Here is an 18,652-nt window from a genome sequence, read left to right on the forward strand (position 1 = left end):
GTCAAAAAAGAAAAGATTCCGGTAGCTTCACCACTGTCTTCTGGAAAGGCTTACAGCGTTCTCATTAACAAAAAGCAGTCAGCCAAAAGAGCAAATGCAAAAAGCAATCTAACACGACGAGCACAGATCCTTTTCTCTCGAAAATCAATGTTCTGATCGTCAAACTAGTGCGCTCGGTTGTTATAGCAGACAAAATTCAATTCTAATGATAATATTGAGGGTGGTCCCACCTACCTTTTTTACTAACTTAGAAATCATAAAATTATGAATAAGTTATATCTGATTTTACGCATTAACATTTATATTCTTGAAAAGTTTTACACACAACATAAAAATAAATAAAATGGTAATAGTATCTTTACCAAAAAAAAATAAAAAAAATAAAATGGTAATAGTAACTTCAGATGTTTTGAAGAGCACCAAAGGCTACAGAGTGCAGCCTACCAAAAACAGAAGAAACAAAGGAAAAAAATAAAGCAAAGCACTAGTCCAGTTCTAAAGAGAAGAAGAGGAACAACCCACCCATATTTGGTTAACAACCCAGAAATTTTTTTTTGCTTCTTCTTTCTGTCAATAAATGAATTAATCTCGTACAGTAGCAAGCGAAGATTCAAGTAATATTCATATGAAATCATAATGACACAAGAGATATAAGAAAGCCGAAATATAAAATCTTATTTACGTAAAGATGCGGCAAGTTTTTATTAGGGTTTTGCTAGCATAACAGTTTTTGGGCCACTATGAGATTAATAGCATGTTGTGAGTCATAAATTCTCGAAGAAGTAGATCCCACAACAATTTATAATTATTTGTTATTTTTTTTGTGGTTCATAACAAACTGTTTTTCTCACAGTAAATTAAAACTATCATCCAATCATTTCTCTTTTTATTATATACTTAAATCTTAAATATGCTGCGCTCTTTAATTACAATTTTTTCGCTTCGCCTCTCAAAACCAATTTGAAAACAGAAAAATAGAGAACATGGACCTTCTTGCTCTACCTGTAAGGATACATTACAAAATAATGAGGAATTGATTAAAAAAAAAGAACCTCTCCTATAAAGAAAGGGAATGTGTCGTGTCGCGCACTTCACAATGATAATAATTTAAGGGTACGTGCATAGCCCACAAGTTGCGGCTTCTTCGTGGTCGCATTTTTCTCCGATGACAATTTACTGCTGTTGTTCTTATTGCCGATCGTTCGGCACAGGTTGTTCATCCGCATTACTTCTTATGCAATGAATGCAAATTGCAATGCACACGTTTGGTTTGGCTCTGGCTTCACCACCCAAGCACAACAGCTTTCTTCATTCTTTATCCCCTCTTTTTGGTTAATACTTTTCTGTATTGAAATTTACTAAGCATATGTAGTGAAGGAATTGGACGGAACATCCATAGTACTAATGACCTAATTAGTACGGAACGTTGTTTCCACTAATATCTTTCGGCATTCCACTAATGACCTAATTAAATATTGGAAATAATTGAAAACTCAATCCAGCTGGATGACATAATAGCTCTGAAGTGTTGCTTTCATCTTTTTGACCGCATGTCGCGATACTCCTATTGGTACATGAACGCGCAATGGAAAGCTTACAGTGCAGCCAGTATCTTATGCGAAACCTATTGTACGGCCTGGAATCAGAACCATTAAAAAAAATATTTGTTTATGATTGGCTTCGCGTGGAATAGCAAAAAATTGAGAAAATTATTTAAAAAAATTCTAAACTTATCGTACGGTAACAATTCAGGTCTAAATCTTTCAATTTATCAATTAAATCATAAATATTTTGATTACTCGCTACTATAGTCCTAAACCTTTTAACGAATTGCCAAAGTTGTCATTTTGGCTAATTTTGATCGGAAATCACTAATGTGACGGTCCAGTTAGTGCCGGTCCAGTTAGTGCCGGCCATCCTACGGGACGTAGATAAATTTTTTATTTTATTTTTATTATCTTCCTTTTTTTTTTCCGTTTCTTCTTCATTGAGTCAACAAGGCCACCGGCAACCACAGCTGACCCTTGGGTGAGGGCTCGCAACGCCCTCTCCAAATATGTTGAGGCGAGGGAGTCGCGGCCCATGCCCAGGCCCACAGTGAGGGCGGGCGAGGGCCGCAACAAGGGCTCATGAGCCATCGCCCAAATTCGATGAGAGCCATGACCCTCGCCCAGGGGTCGACGGTGGTCGCCGGCTGGTGACACCCACCGGCCACGACTAGTAGCCGAAGGCCTTGCTAACACAACGAAGAAGAAAAGAAAAGAAAAGAATAAAAAATAAAATAATCGATAAAATAATAAAAAATAGAATTTTTTTTAAATAAAAAAAATTATTCACGTTAGCACCAGCCGCACCACGTTGGACGACTAATCCCGATTGGACTGTCACATCAACGATTTCTGGCCAAAATTAGCCAGAAGGACTATTTTGGCAATTCGTTAAAAGTTTTGGGACTAAATTTGCATATTGTCAAAAGGTTTAGGATTAAATTTGCACAATTGAATGGTTTATGACTGAATTAACAAGTTGTTAAAATGTTTAGGACTGTGTTGACAAAATTGAAAGATTTATGTGATGACCCAGACCCAAGGCGACGGGCGCAGGATGAGGGATGGCAAGGGAGGTTGTGCCTCTACCCTGGACGTGCGCAGGGCGAGGCTAAACGCATGTCTCTTGTCCCACATTGCCTAGGGAGAGAGCCTTAGCCTTACTTATAAGGCTTGAGGAACCTTAACCTAGTACGATGCGTTTCAAATCCGTGAGGGCTCCGACCCAAAGCGGACAATATCGTGCTAAAGTGGGTCCTCGGGTCGTTACAAGTGGTATCAGAGCCAACTCCCAATCGCATGTGGGGCCACAGCGAGGGCCCGTAAGGGAGGGAGAATATGACGACCCAGACCCAAGGCGACGGGCGCGGGATGAGGGATGGCAGGGGAGGCTGCGCCTCTATCCTGTACGCGTTTTAAATCCGTGAGGACTCCGGCCCAAAGCGGACAATATCGTACTAAGGTGGGTCCTCTGGTCGTTACAATTTAGGATTAAATTGATTATCTTACAATAAGTTTAAAACTTTTTGGACAATTTTTCCGTAAAAAAATTAGTATCAATGAGCATTGCACGTGCACCCTCACACAAAACACACACACACATATATACTTTTTTTTGGGCCAAAAACCCGCATACACATGAAAGTTCATAAAATGGTCCGTCAGAATCTACTTTAAAAAATGCAGCTGGTTACCTGCAAAATTGGTTTTAAATCGTAACTTACTGATATTAAATGAAAGTTACAGATCTAAAGATGATCAAACCTACACTTGATTAAGAAAAGTTACAAGGAAAATTACTGAATCATAGGTTGCAAAATTTTACCATATATAATAGAAAGTATGATCAATTAGATATTTTGCAAACAATAGGATAATTGAAATTCATTACTAACTTTTGTAGATAATATTTTTGTGGAATAATACAAATCATAAGACCCACAAAACTTACAATTACAAAAGGAAAAGTACGTCCTCCAAAGAAAAGTTACGAAAGCATATTTTACAAGTAAATTACTATTAATGAGGATAATTACTTTCTGTAAAAATAATTGAATCCATTAGGTAATTTACATACAATAAGACAAGAAATTTACTATTAACTCAGGCAGAGTACACTCTTTTGTGAAATATTACGAATCATACGACTTGGAGAGTTTAGGATGACGAAAGGGAAAGTACATCCTCTAAAGAAGTATTATGTAAAAGATATATAATCGGTAACCCGCTCTACTCCCCAATAATCTCACACAGTTTTTCCACAACCATTTTGGGAATTTTTAATACCTAGAATCGATAGGTTGATTGAATGATTGTGTCCGCCAAAATTTCCACAATGTTACTGTTTTAGGGGACCCTTTCGTTTGGAGTAAACCAACCGGCCAAAGTTGACTTCACACAGTAACAAAATGAACGAAGAAAGTAGTTTGTTTTTTTTTTTGGTCGAATAAGAAAGTGGTTCATTTGGCGTATTTGCCGTGCATAATCAGGAGGAAGAAAACCGGAATGGTGGACTTTAGGAGCGTCTTGGACACCGACAGCGGAATTTACAAGTCTTCCACGTGGTTTCTTTTCTACTTCCCATTGATCTCACATGGTCTTTACTGTTACGGAAACATAGCCACAGCTTACCCAGGATTCCCGTCATTATGCCGTGCTATGGCAGCAGGAATCAGCTTCTTTCTCTACGGCTCTTCAGTCTCATTAGCTCCAGCTCGTCTTCTTGCCCTTCCTCTCCTGGTCAACGATATCACTATGAAGGAAAGTGTCTTGGACGCTGACAGCGCACTTCATGAGTCTACCACACGGTTTCTTTTTCTACTTTTACCCTTTGCTTCCCATTGATCTCGCATAGCTTTTCTCACGACTTTTTCAAAAGTATAAATTCCCACAATCAATCGGTTCATTGATTGATTGTGTCACGAAAGTTCCATAATATATATTTTTTTTCAGTGGAAATAAACAGCGATAGTGGACCAGAAGTGCTTTAAAAAACCTCAAACTCCACTTGTTTCTCTGGCATGAGATAGCTTCCCTGGAGGGGCTGTCACAGGCCTTTGTACCCATAATTTTTGGTTCGATCTTGCCCAGTTTGAGCCTAGCCAGATCTGTTAAAAAAACAAAAATTTCAGAGATTTTCCTTATTTGTTAATTTCGGTATATACAAGAGCGAAGATGAATGCCTTCAAGGATTTTCAAGGGGTTTTAGGGTTTTCAAAACATAATAATGAGTTGCCCAAGCCCAAATTTCCAATTGAATATTGGCAGGAAGGACGGAACTAGATCAGCAAGGATGAAACGATTGAGCCGCTTTTCACAATTTGGTTTTTTCTTTGTGGAATGCGAATTCTGCTTTTCATTATTGTTATAGGGACATGTAGCAAAAGCGCAATACTTTTGCCTGAGGAGATTATTAAGAGGGTTTACAAATCCAAACTCATCAATATATTAAATTGGATCTGCCTTCGCTCAAGAATTTATGTCAATGAGTTATTGACGAGCTAACATATATTAACTTCCTCACACCATATCAAATCTCTAGTGTGAGATTTCTTTTTAACACGGCTCACACTTGTACTTCAATAATTGTGGAGCACTTTTATTTCGTAACTTCTAATGTACAAGTATGATTTATTGAAAAATCGAAAAACTGTCATATAATCTTGAGGGCAAGAAAAATCGTGACTTTGTCCTGGCCATGCGATTAGAAGGAAGAAACGTCAACCGTAGGAAGGATTTGTGCAAAACATGTCGACACCTTAAACTTTGCCTTTCGTTTTCTAAAATCAAACAATTGCCTTAGAGTTCACCAAAAATTGACCAAATTTTGACCAATGACAGAAGGGGTATTTGAAAAATTTAATGGGAAAGTATTATGTAGATTGGAAGAGGCATTATGTGGGAATAGTCTTCACAAGTTGTAAACGTACGGCGACTGTCGCTTAACAAGAGCTAGTGCTGTCGTAAAAGGACTGGAATAAGCATTCTTAATTGTCTGTTTCCTTTCGATTGAGTTCAACTAAGCCACTTTGTGCCTTTTTTCTGTTTTGTATCCTTTCGATTTTTCCCGTGGATCTAACTTTTTTGTGTTTCCTGTTTTTAGAAGGCAAAATACATTATTCAGAGCATCCAATGAAATATCAGTATGCTTATGAGCTATATAATTTGTTATGCTTACTTGAAATTCGATGCTTATATAGCTCACGAGGGTCTTCAATTTTACTCAAACTTCATTAACAAAAAAATTTCATTAATAATCGTTTTGTGATCGCATGCACGTGTATGAACATAGCTATTTACATTACGGGCTGGCATAAATTGTTAATTGTCTATCTTGTACTTGTAAATTCATCAAAACGCCTGGAGAGATTAAGGTATTACTCGGTGATAAGATAAAGGGGTACGGATATGTGAATATCATCACCAATGCCGGTATCCAAAATAAGGCAGTTTGACGTGTGTTTCGGGTCTTCTTCTTGCTCTTTCCCTCATGGTTGACGATATCACTAGCAGGAAGTGTCTTGGACGCTGACAGGGGACTTTAGGAGTCTCCGGCACATATTTTTCCTACTTTCCCGCTCTGCTTCCCATTGATCTCACATGGCTTTTCCCACACCTTTTTCAAAAGTGTAAATTCCTAAAATCAATGGGTTTACTGGATGATTGGGGTAGCGAAAGTTCCATAATATATATTTTTTATTCAGGAGGACCCTTTCATGGAAATAAAAGCTGCGATTCTACAATCAAAAGCAATCAAAGTGACTTCCACAAAAACAACAATCGAAAAGAAAGATGAGGCCAATTATTTGGCATATTTGCCATACAGAATTAGAAGGAAGAGAAACAGAGATGGTGGACCGACAGTGCATCATAACTTCTTTAACCCCAATTGCTTCCTTGGCATGAGGTAGCTTCATGTAGGGGTCGGCACAGGCCTTTGTACTAAAAGAATTTCGGTTCCATCTGGTCCAGTTTGCGCCTAGCCAGATTATTTTTTTAGAGATATTTCTTATTTGTTAATTTCAGTAGAAAGAAATATATGCAGGAGAGAAAGAGAACACGTTTGAGGATTTTCATGGGGTTTTAAGGAATGAATAACCTATTTTTTAATATTGAAATGTGCATACTTTGAGGGTTTTTACAATATGTTACGAGTTGGACTAGGTTTTTGGAGCTTTCGAAGCCTAGGTCCAGAGACATGCCAAGCCCAAATTTGTAATTGAATATGGACGTGAAAGATCATACTAGTTCAGGTCGGACGAAACGAATTAGTAGGGACGAGCACTAGAAGTCACCTTTGCCTTAGGAGATCATTGAGAGAATGAGCCATCTTTCACAAATTGTTTTTTTTTTTTTGCAATATGAAATTTTCTTTTCATTATTGTTGTTGGGATGAGCAGCAGAAACCACCTTCACTAGAGGAGATCATTGAGAGGGAGCCCAAATCCGAGACTATCAATATATTTAGTTAGACCTACATTCATACAAAAGTTTAAATCAATGAGTTATGGGCAAATTAATACATATTAATTTCTCAACACCAAATCAAATCTCCGATGTGGAATATGTTTTTCTAACACAGCTCTAACATGTACCGCAATAATTGTGAAGCACTTACGATCTTTGTATTGTTATGAAGAGTAAAGTATAATTTATTGCATAATTTGTAATATAAAAATGTTATTTGTTTTCGAAATTTTGGAGAAAAATATTTATAGAACAGTTAAGGGTCATATTCTTGAGGGCAGGAAAACTTGTGATTTTCTCCGAGCCATGCGATTAGAAGGGAGAGACCTCAACTGTAGTTTGTGTAAAACATGTTGGCACCTCAAATTTTGCCTTATCTTTTCTAAATCAAACAGTTGTCCCAAGGTTGACCAAAGTTTGACTAATGACAGAAAGGGCACAAAACACATCAAATATGTTTGAAATTTTTTTTGGTAAATTATCAGGCAGATTGGAAGAAGCATTGTATTGGGAATAATCATAAAATGTGGTAAATGTAAGGCAACTATCACGTATCAGGAGCCAGTGCTATTGCAAAAGGATTGGAATAAGCATTCTTTTTGGAGGACTCGTAATATATAGTCTGACAAAAGTGGATACATTATAAGTTAACGAAGGTTTAGGGGTGCCAAAAAAATTGCCAAACAACTCATATTTTTCCCCGAGGAGCTTTGGAGGCCCAAAACTTCTTCGGAAAACTGAACCAAACACATGTCGTAATAAACCTTCAGTGAACATAGATACTCGTGGACGGATAAGTATAAAATGGGTGACAGTGGGATTGACTCCGCCACTTTGTGGCTTTTTTCTATTTTGTATCCTTTCGTTTTGAAGAGAGAAAATACATTGTTCGAAACGTCCAATGGAATATATGTATTTTCATAAGCTATATGTGTTTTTTTTTTGGCTTACTCCAAATATGATGCTTATATAACTCATGAGGGTCTTCAATTTTTACTCGAACTTCAGCGACAAAAATTTCATTAATTATTGTTTATGGTTGCATGCACACATATGAACTCGCTATTTACGTTAGGGGCTCGCATAAATTGTTAATTGCCTTCCTTATGCTTGCAAGCTCATCGAAACGCCTAAAAATAATAAAAGACATTTTATTTTTAATGTCGTAATTATTTGTTAATAAGATAAAGGGGTCCGGAAGTGTGAATTTCATTAGGTATGCCCTTATCCAAATAGGGTAATTTGACGTGTGTTCCACATGAGGAAGGACAGACTTGAGTTAATTAGACAATATATATAAGTAAATTGAAAAGGATGAAATGAGGGTTTTGATATATGTATATATTTTTTATCTACTTATAATACTATTTATGCAATTTTTTCACTTTATTTCAGTTTTTGAATGTTAGTATACTCTTCCGATATTGTTTTATGTAGCAATGAAAATTAAATTTCCCCAATTTATTATTGTAATATTTCTTTTTCTCTTGTTTCTGTTGCCCTTCCATATGGATATAAAATACGTTGCTCTTGACGCCCAAAAATGGCTAGGAAGTTTTAATCAACATGATGCCGAGTCGAATAGATATATAACTCGGTGTTAACTATGATTATACTATCGATGAGTTATCGATAGTGGAGATGCTTGTCGATGACTATTATCATCGATGACCATGATATGGTTATCCGGCATACGATGCCGATTGGTTGATGATTATTACCTAATAAATCTGGATAATTATTGAATATAAAAACTGAAGACCAAGTGAGATACCAATTAATGGTTAAGTCCAATGGCAATTGAAAAGTTGTAACCACACACGGATAAGGTCGACGTGCAATCATGAAGCCTAAAGCTATGGAAATCCAGTTACAACCATTAATTTGAATATTAACCTCTTATAGGCGATTACACTTTGTAGTAGATATAAAGCCTCTTGAATTGTTAGAAACATATTCATATTAATATATAATAACAAAGATAAGCATGAATCAAACAAGCAATAACCCCACATTGTTATTGGAAATTTGACGACTTGGCAATTGCCCCACGATTTTGGGGATGCGCATAACTTTTTCATGGTAGGATTATGAAGATTCCCCATGTGTTTATACCATTTGACCATTCTTTTAACTGTTTCCATTTTGAAATTTCCTGATAGAACCCATCATTCAATTTCGACGGAATTGTACATTGCAAAACTCATATCCACAACAAAACTCATTTCAGAAGTAATTTCCTTAGTTTTGAGAAAAAACGCGGCTTAGAGACCATTAAATTAGTAAGGCATAGTTGTACATGAATGAGGCATCAAGGTGCCAGCCAAAACCTCCTATAAAAAAATAGATCAACCACTTGGAGGAATATCATGAAAAGCCATACATTCTCGAGATCTAATAGCATAGTAAGGCATAGCCAGCCAATCATGCGCCTTAGATAAAAACCTCAAGCGTTGAAACCCCAAAGTGATCAAAAGAGAAATGCGAAAGGGGAGCTCACCTATTTCATGGACCCCTCCAAAGACCGGCAGCGTAAAACTCAACATTGACGGGTCAATCGTCGAAGGAGAGAGGGAGGGAGCCATTGCCGGGATCTGCCGAGATTCTACTAGGAGAGTAGTGGGTAGTTTTGCTAAAAGGGTAGTCGCCTCCTCGGTGCTAGAAATCGAAGCCCTATGTTTGCATGCGGCTCTATTGTACTTAGAAGATGAAACTGATATGTGGAGAAGGGAAACTAATCTGCAGTGAATTGTTGATCTGCGCATAGTGGTGAGCTCTGATAGCTTATCTTTGGTGAACATTATAATGGGCCAGACTCCAGGCCCGTGGGAGCTTCGAGCCATCCTTAAAGAATGCAAACAGAAGCTTTCCCAGTCAAAAACTATAGGGTTGGTCTACAGCCAACGCGAATCAAATCAAGTGGTAGACTGGATTGTCAAGACTCATCACAAGAAAGCCCCACTGTAAAATTGGCTCGTAAAGCCGCCATTACTTTTATGGGATCTTTTATATTCAGAAATCCATAACTTATGTTATCCTTTCTTTAGTTAATGAATGAAATATTTTGCTTTTCGACCAAAAACAGAATAGTTTGCAATCCAATCAGCACAAGTATTCCCCTCTCTCTAAGTAACTTGGAACTTGACTTGCCATTGCCTCTACGAAATTAAGCGAATTCGCTTAACCAAAGAAGCCATGGATAACCCAGATGAGTCGTTTGTCAATCATATTAAGGACATAATCGAAGTGGAATCCTTCTCGAATATGATTCTACGGTGGTTCAGGTTGCAAGCTAACTAAAGCCCCTGAACAACAGCTCATAGTTGAGCTTTGATTGCAGAGCAAATGCCAATGCAATTAGCAAAGCCTCCAAAGCACTTGCCCTCCTCCATTCATCAATAATCTTTATTGGACAGATTGAATGGAGAATCAAATATATGTGTGTGTGTGGAGGCCTTCACATGTAGCAAATTTTCTACCTAATTATTCCAACATTATTAGGATTGACGCGAGGATTGAGTAAATTATAATTTTGTATATTAACACAAGGTGTATTTGAATTGATGTATCGAACTAAGCGAAGTGAAAATTGGCACCTATTCTATTATCCGCCCAATTTCCTGACAGACAACTAGTATGGATTTGATTTCAATTGAACCAAACCAATCTATGTTGTGTATCCATTATTGAGCTAATATTTTTATTTTCATATGTAAGATGCTACTATCACTGCTATGATTTAAGAATGTTCAAGGTATGGATGACAATTCTCGACATGACATGAGAACACTACCCAATTATTTCATTAGGATGCTTGCGATCCCTAGTTTCAGGATGTGCAATCGAAATCGGGAAATTGCGAACTTCCCAACATTGTGAAACTTTGTTCCCTCTACACTACTCACGCTTTATATTAGACAACAAATTAATGAACACCATTTTGAGAATCTGGAGCGGTGTTGGTTTAGGAACAAGAAAAAGAGCGATCTTGAGATATAGTTTAGCTCTCACAACCAAAAACTAAAAATTTGGGGCAGCAGCCCCAGATGATGGCGACATAAATTTGAGAAACCATCGCCATACAACATGAGTTTTACTAAACTATTGTTATGTTCATAAATAAGCATTAGATCTCTTGTGCATTACGCTTGCAAGCCCTTCTCATGATATTCATGGATTAACTTACTTGAGGTATTGTCCACTCACCTATCTTGGGAGTGCTTCCACTTGTGCACACTTAACTTTGGAGTTCCAAAGCTAAGCATTGCTATTACAATAAAAGGCTCATCCGTGAGTTAATTTCAATTTTCATATATATATATATATATATATATATATATATATATATATATATATCCCAGAATCGCTCTCCACTATTCGGTGCACAATTCGATTTATTTCTGCCCTCTTCGTCATCCTAAGAGTCTGCTAGGAGCTGCTCTTTGTCCAGGCCCTCTGGCCGCGGTGACCACTTTCCGCCCTCATCTAACCGGGTCGTTACACTCCTCGTGTCACGCAGACATCACCGTGTGATGCAGACAAGGGCCTGCAAGGCCTCGCTTCTGAGCAATGAAGGCTGGAGGTGCTCACTGACCCTCACAAACACCCAACAGGTGTTGCCGGCCCTCACTAGCAGCCCAAGGAGGCTGGGTCTTCCATTCTTAAAAAAAAACAAAAAGAGAGCTAGCTTTTTAAATTTTTTTAATTCATACATTTTTTTCTTTCATGGTATTTTTCTTTTTCTTTTCATTTTTTATGTTTTATTTTTTTGAAATTTTCAAAATTATTTTTTGATTTGGCGTCGCGTTAGCACTAGGCATCTTAATCAAGTAAAAAAAATGACGCGTTAGCATTTTCTGTTAATCAAATTGGACGGAGTTAACAAAGAGACTTGATTGCACTTCATGAAAGTTTTAGAACTTGATTGCACTTTGACTCAAGTTTTAAGACTTCTTGTGCACTTATCCCAAAAGGAAAAAGAAAAGAAAAGAAAAGAAAAGAGAACATTTATAAAATTTCTTAAAACAACGTCGTTTTGGGTGGTGTCGTATGTGTTGGATTGCCGACTGTGCCATGTAGGATGGCTAGCACTGACTAGACTGCTACGTCAGCGATTTCCGACCTAAATTGGCTGAGCGGACAATGTTGGAAAATCGTCAAAATGTTTAGGAATACATTGTCTAGATTGGAAAGTTTAGGATTGAATTAGTATTCGTACAATATATTAATGACTTTTTCAATTATTTCACCGTCATTAATATCAAACTAGTGAAATATTGATGGCTTTTAACGTCTTAATGAGAAAATTTTATCTAAAATTAAAAGGAGCGTGAGATGTTTTGATGTTACAATAAAGATTCAATGAGATATATCTTAAAGTGTGATGCATACAATACTTTGAATTTGTTGATGTTGTAAAAATATATTTTGGGATAGTAATAACTACTAAACAAAAAATATTGAAATATTAAAAAGTCACCAAAATGCAAATAAATAACCAAAAGAATGTGGTGTGTTTATGCATTCTGTTGGATATAGTGAGTGTGTTGATTGGTATTGTCTCGAACAATATTCATCAAAATTGCCTTATATTTTTCTCAATGAGCCCAAATGCATAATTATTTATCCGATTTTTAGGTAAGTGAACCTATGACGAAAATTAACAATATGAAGTCTTAATTTTGATTATGAAATGTAGCTAGGTTGATTAGATGCTAATTCAATATGTATTTAGGTAATTTTTTCTTGGTGATATAACAGGCAGGCACATATTCTTTGTTTAATAACTTTTTGATATCATAAGTATATTTTCTTTGCCCACTATATACAAGGAACAAATGCTTACGACTTTGGAAGTTTTCCACCCATAATATAGCAAAAATGCAACCAGAGAGTGTACTTATAATATAAGTCATGTCATAAGTTCGGGAAGATCAACGAGTCTTCCACCTGGAGACATCGAAATGCACTACAAAAAAAGTTGGTTTTAGCCACGAATTTTGCCACGAAAAATTTGGCAAAATTCGTCGCTAAACGAATTTGCGACGAAATTAGCGACGGAAAAAAATTCGTCGCTAATAGGCCGTCGCAAAATTTTGCGACGAAAAATTTCAATTTTCGTCGCTAATTTGCGACGAAAAAAATTCGTTGCAAAATTCGTCGCTAATTATTCGTGGCAAAATTCGTGGCTAATTTGCCACGAAACAAAATTCGTCGCAAAATTCGTCGCAAATTATTCGTGGCAAAATTCGTCGCTAATTTGCCACGAACTTTATTCGTGGCAAAATTCGTCGCTAATTTGCCACGAAATATATTCGTGGCAAAATTCGTCGCTAATTTGCCACGAACTTTATTCGTGGCAAATTATTCGTGGCAAAATTCGTCGCTAAATATTCGTGGCAAAATTCGTCGCTAATTTGCCACAAACTATATTCGTGGCAAAATTCGTCGCTATTTTTTTCAAAATTTTTTTTTGTTGGTCACGAAATTGCGACGAAATATTTTCGTAGCAAAAATCGTTGCTAATTATTCATGGCAAAATTTATCGCTAATTTGCGACGAACACATTTCGTGGCAAAATTCGTGACTAATTTGCCACCAAATTTTTTTTTTGTCAGTTTTTTGCGACTAACTTATTCGTGGCAAAATTCGTGGGTAATTTAAATTACCCACCAAAATGAATGTATTTCATTTTCTTATTCGATTTTAAATGTAATTTAAAGCAAAATTAATTTCTAGAATTTGTATTTAACATTGATTAAGCACTTAAGAACATCAAAATATTATAATAATATGAAAATGAAATACATTCATCTACATTTTCCATGTACTTGAACATATAGCTCAATGTGATCAAACTATTATAATAATATGAAAATGAAATACATTCATTTACATTTTCCATGTACTTGAACATATAGCTCAATGTACTTGAACATCCTTGGCAAATCTCCCCCTCCGCATATCAACACATAGCTCAATGTACTTGAACATAATCCTCTCAAGGGTATTTTGCCATGCTCAGGATCTCTTTGAGGTAATAAGATCATGAAGTTCTTGCAGAGCATCTTGCTTCTTCTAGGATCCATGCAGAGCATTTTCTGGAATCCAGCAATTGCATCAGTGATAAGAATGCTGGATTGGCAACTTAATATCACTTCATACATTTCATTACATTGGTTCAGGGCACCAAAGGAGACATGATCTCGACCCTTATCTACAATTTTCAGTAGAGGATAGTCCAATACCAGTTTTTATAGGTTCACTGATAGCAAAACATACAATAAGGTCAACAGTGTAAAGATCACTCGCCTATCAAGGAATGCAATCAGACATCCATGAAGATATTTTTAACCCATCTTTGCAAACGCAGGGTGTAGTCCACTGTGAATAAGTCTAATGCATTAGCCATTTAATGGGGAAAAGACAAAGACAAGAAGTGTCGGGGTATCTGAGCAATATAATGCATAAAAAAATCCTAGAGGATGGATCAGTAAAAACTTCCGGCTGTCTCTCACCTTAAGCTCTTCACAAATGTCCAGTATTCTAGTCATGCAGTCTGGATCAAGACCCGCAGCATCAACAAACCCCCTCAACACAAGAATCGGGTTAACATGCCAGAGGTAAAGGATCATGCCGACACCCCCAGCATTTTTCATTATCATGGGAAACACGGCAAGGGAGACTTCAGACTGCAGGAGATTATATACAGTCTACAAGCACAGGAATACATAGATTCAAATTCAGGATGATTATATCAAGACAAACGATGAAAAGTGTCAATGCATTTCCAATTGCATACATTAATATGTGCCATTGCAAGAAGCAAGACTTCTGGACAGTATTTGAGAGGGTATTCAAGTATTGCGCGAACAGATCCAGCGTAACCAGCCTCAGCAATTTGACACAACACATCTAAGAGGTCAAGGCACAACCAAGCATGATTTGCATGTCCAAGCTGGAGCTTATGACCATATATCGCATCAACATAAGCCTACACAGAATTTTACCATATAATTAGAACCAAATAAACAATAAAGGGAAGGATTACAAGTTCTATAGCACATACCAGCTGCCTCGCAGAATGAGCAAAGGTAAATGCTTCGGGAGGAGCTGACACAGCATATTTTAAGAATGATATCTGGCCCTCAATATTCTTCCAGACAGACCCACATATGGCCTTGAGAGGAAAAGGATCCTGCACAACCCAAGTTCAAGATTCCATAAACTTCAGCAGATAAGTTGCTAGGGCTCATAATAGAACTTCATGTTCAGGCAAAACAATTTCCAAAAACTAGACAAGACATGCAAACACACCTGACAAGCACATCGATAAACAGACATGAAGAAAGAAAATGCTTCCTCATTAGGCAAGTAGAATCCTTCATGATCCAGGCTTTCAATTACTGATAACCAATTGATTCCAGGCGCCTGTATTCAAAGAATTGCTTCTAAAAGTGTACTATACGCATACCATTAAAGCCAAAGATTGAATCAGAAATGTCAAACTCACAAGCTGCTTGATTGAATCTACGAGAATATCAATGTTCCAAGAGCTTGGAGACGGAAGATCAGACCAACTGCTGTTGCCAAGTGCCACAGCAAAACTCGAAGCTGTGCTGTGATTATCTTCGAGACCAACATGAGTACGGGCAATAGTACCTTCCATCTCAGAAAAAAAAAGAATACTTGAATAAGCCAATGCACGCTTAAACAGATTATAGGAGAGATCAACACAAGAGAAATTTAATTATTCGGGAGAGTTCAGATTGCTGAACAAACGAGCAAGTACCCATCAAAGAATATCCACACTTTAGCGAAATCGATAGCATAATAGAATGAAACATTTTCCCTGCCCATCGCCATTAAATAGCCAACCAGAGAAAACATCCAAGCTATATAGATGACTACGGCCACGAAACCGTCACAGCCTAACTATAGCAGGAGAAAAGAGCCACATCATGAGCGATCACTATGTAATGTACTTCTCATCTAAGCTATATAGATGTCTCAACCCCAGCAGCGTCTCGACAGGCACTCATCGCGCTCATGCGTAGCAAGCAACAAATCACGACACTGTCCAAGAAAAATCAAAAGCCCTTACCTATCGCTCCACTCTTCTCCTCCTTCTCTTCCTCCGCATCCTTCATCTCCACCTCCTGCACCTTCTTCTCTTCCTCCACCTTCTTAGCCGCCGCCGCCGCCTTCTTAGCCCTCTCCCGCTCCCTCTCCTTCTCCCTCTCGACCTACCTCAGCTTCTGCTTCTCCCTCACCGCCCTCAACACCGCCGCGACGTCCCTCTCCGCCGCCTCATGCGCGAGGAAATCGCTCCGCTCGGCCACGAACTTGAGGCCTCCTCGATGAACCCCAGTGGCCTGGACGGATCGAACCTCGCGATGAACTCCGCCGCGGCAGAGGAGGAGGCCGAGGACGAGGCCGAGGGCTTGGCCCCAGGTTGCTTCTCCTCTTCCTCCTCGAAGTCGGAGATGATCGCCATGGACGGTGAGCTCCGGGAGGGATCGAATCGGAGATTGCTCTTCTCTGGCTCGATTTCCTCTAGGGCTCCGGAGGCCACGGGCGAGGAGGAGTCGCGGGAGGAAGTGCGGGGGGAAGGGGATACCTAAAACCCTAGCGAGCGCGAGAGGTCTGGGAGTGTGGGGGGTGCGGGGGAGAGGGAAGAAATTTGCTACGGATTTTAGCCACGAATTTTAAAAAATGCCCATACACATGCCTACGTTCATTTTTTTATGAAATTCGTGACTAAAATTCGTAGCAAATTTGCCACGGATTTTAGCCACGAATTTCATAAAATGCCAAAAATTCATTTTTATGAAATTCGTGGCTAAAATCCGTGACAAAATTTGTCACGGATTTTAGCCACGAATTTTAAAAAATGCCCATACACATGCCTACGTTCATTTTTTTATGAAATTCGTGGCTAAAATCCGTAGCAAATTTGCCACGGATTTTAGCCACGAATTTCATAAAATATCAAAAATTCACATTTTATGAAATTCGTGGCTAAAATCCGTGGCAAATTTGCCACGGATTTCATGAAAAATTACTTAGGCATGTTTGTGGCCATTTTTTTAAAATTCGTGGCAAAATCCGTGGCAAATTTGCCGCGGAGTTTACCACGAATTTCATAAAAAATGAATTGTGGGCAATTTTTTTATGAAATTCATTGATAAATCCGTCGCAAATTTGCCACGGATTTAGCCACGAATTTCATTTCTACTAGCCCACACACGCCTAATTCATTTTTTTCCCGACAATAACGTTTAATTAACAATAATAATAATAATAATAATAATAATAACAACAACAACAACAATACTAATAATTACGACAACAACAACAATAATAAATATGACAACAACAATAAACTCTTGTCATAATAATAATAATAATAATAATTACGACATAATTAGTAAAAAATCTCAAAAATCTAAATCTTCATCTTCACCTTCGTCTTGATCTTGATCTTGATCTTGATCTTCTTCTTGAGCATCATCGTCGTCATCATCGTCATCATCATTATCATCATCATCCTCATCATCCTCATCATCCTCTGTCTCAAAATCAGATTCTGCAACACCTTCTAAATTTGATTCGCGAATTTCGGTTAGATCTATATCTATCATTGCTCCACATGGATCTCGTAGAGTAGGAATGTAATATTCCTCGGTTTGAACCGCGTTACAAACTTCCTCTTGTTGATATGCTGTATCCTTCCAGTGTTCCTCGATTTTTCTTCATGCTTTGATTTTACATACAGCCCACTAATCAGCTTTGTCAGGTTTCAAACTAGGATATGATGCATAATATACTTGAATTGCTTGTTGTGCCAACACAAATGGTTCATATTTCATATACCTTTTCTTGAGATTTATTTTAACCAAATTAAATTTCGTATGCACCTTCATTCCTTTGACGGGGTCGAACCATATGCACTTAAATAACACAACCCGCATTAATGGTCCGGGGTACTCTATCTCGATGATTTCATCCAACAAGCCATAAAAATCATCTTTTGAATTACCACAATTGGATGACCGATCACACACACCACTATTCATTGTGGCTTTTCCTATTCCATATTCTTGAGTGTGAAAATTATACCCATTTATGAAATATGCTGGCCAAGTTCGTATGCTCGACTGTGGACCTCATGACAGATAATATAACAATCATTGCTCTTCAACTTGATCATGATTACTGTGAACCTAATATCACACACGCAAAGTCAATAATATATATTTAAATGATGTATAAAATATTAATAACTTGGTTTTGGTCTATAGACAACTTACATATGTTTTGAACCATGCTGCAAATTGTTTATCGCATAAACGGTCAAACTCATTTGGTGGTAGTCCATATATTGAATTTTGAAAAATCCTATTAACAATTTACATTTATATATTAGTAAATATTTGACACGCAATACATATATTTGCAAATATACACTTATTGGAAGTATGGCTCCACTTCTTGACAATTCAGTAAAATATATGTATGGGCTGCCTGTTGTTCTTCGCCTGTTAAGCTTACATGCGCCGCTTGGTCGATCGAGATAATTGAAAATAGAGAATGATTTGCAATTGGGATCGATGGGACCCTCATCATTTCTTCCTGCT

At 37.6% G+C, this 18,652-nt stretch overlaps 1 protein-coding gene across 3 annotated transcripts; it reads right to left on the bottom strand.

Annotated features, from left to right (window-relative positions):
* Positions 1–13,770: 13,770 nt before the first annotated feature.
* On the bottom strand, positions 13,771–16,666 carry LOC115684386 (uncharacterized). Of its 3 annotated transcripts, XM_056318674.1 has the most exons (6): positions 16,117–16,666; positions 15,526–15,674; positions 15,330–15,443; positions 15,082–15,210; positions 14,815–15,006; positions 13,771–14,725 (listed from the first exon to the last, which is right to left on the bottom strand). In XM_056318674.1, exons 1-6 carry the CDS (start codon positions 16,160–16,162, stop codon positions 14,417–14,419), a joined length of 939 nt encoding a protein of 312 aa, XP_056174649.1. In that variant the 5' UTR covers positions 16,163–16,666; the 3' UTR covers positions 13,771–14,416. The 3 variants fall into 3 exon arrangements, with proteins under 3 accessions (XP_056174649.1, XP_056174650.1, XP_056174651.1); XM_056318675.1 differs by lacking the exon at positions 15,330–15,443; XM_056318676.1 differs by lacking the exon at positions 14,815–15,006.
* Positions 16,667–18,652: the final 1,986 nt, after the last annotated feature.

Source organism: Syzygium oleosum, unplaced genomic scaffold, assembly GCF_021117445.2.
Source record: "Syzygium oleosum isolate NSW1041296 unplaced genomic scaffold, Sole_v2.1 Sole_v2.16, whole genome shotgun sequence".
NCBI classification, from domain to species: Eukaryota; Viridiplantae; Streptophyta; class Magnoliopsida; order Myrtales; family Myrtaceae; genus Syzygium; species Syzygium oleosum.

Bases quoted from the DNA above. Each gene is read 5' to 3' on its own strand.
- LOC115684386 (XM_056318674.1), bottom strand. From the start codon at position 16,162: ATGAAGGATGCGGAGGAAGAGAAGGAGGAGAAGAGTGGAGCGATAG. The intron at 15,675-16,116 runs GTAAGGGCTTTT...CTGAGATGGAAG, and splicing joins GGAGAAGAGTGGAGCGATAG to GTACTATTGCCCGTACTCAT. The intron at 15,444-15,525 runs GTGAGTTTGACA...CTTTGAATACAG, and splicing joins TAGATTCAATCAAGCAGCTT to GCGCCTGGAATCAATTGGTT.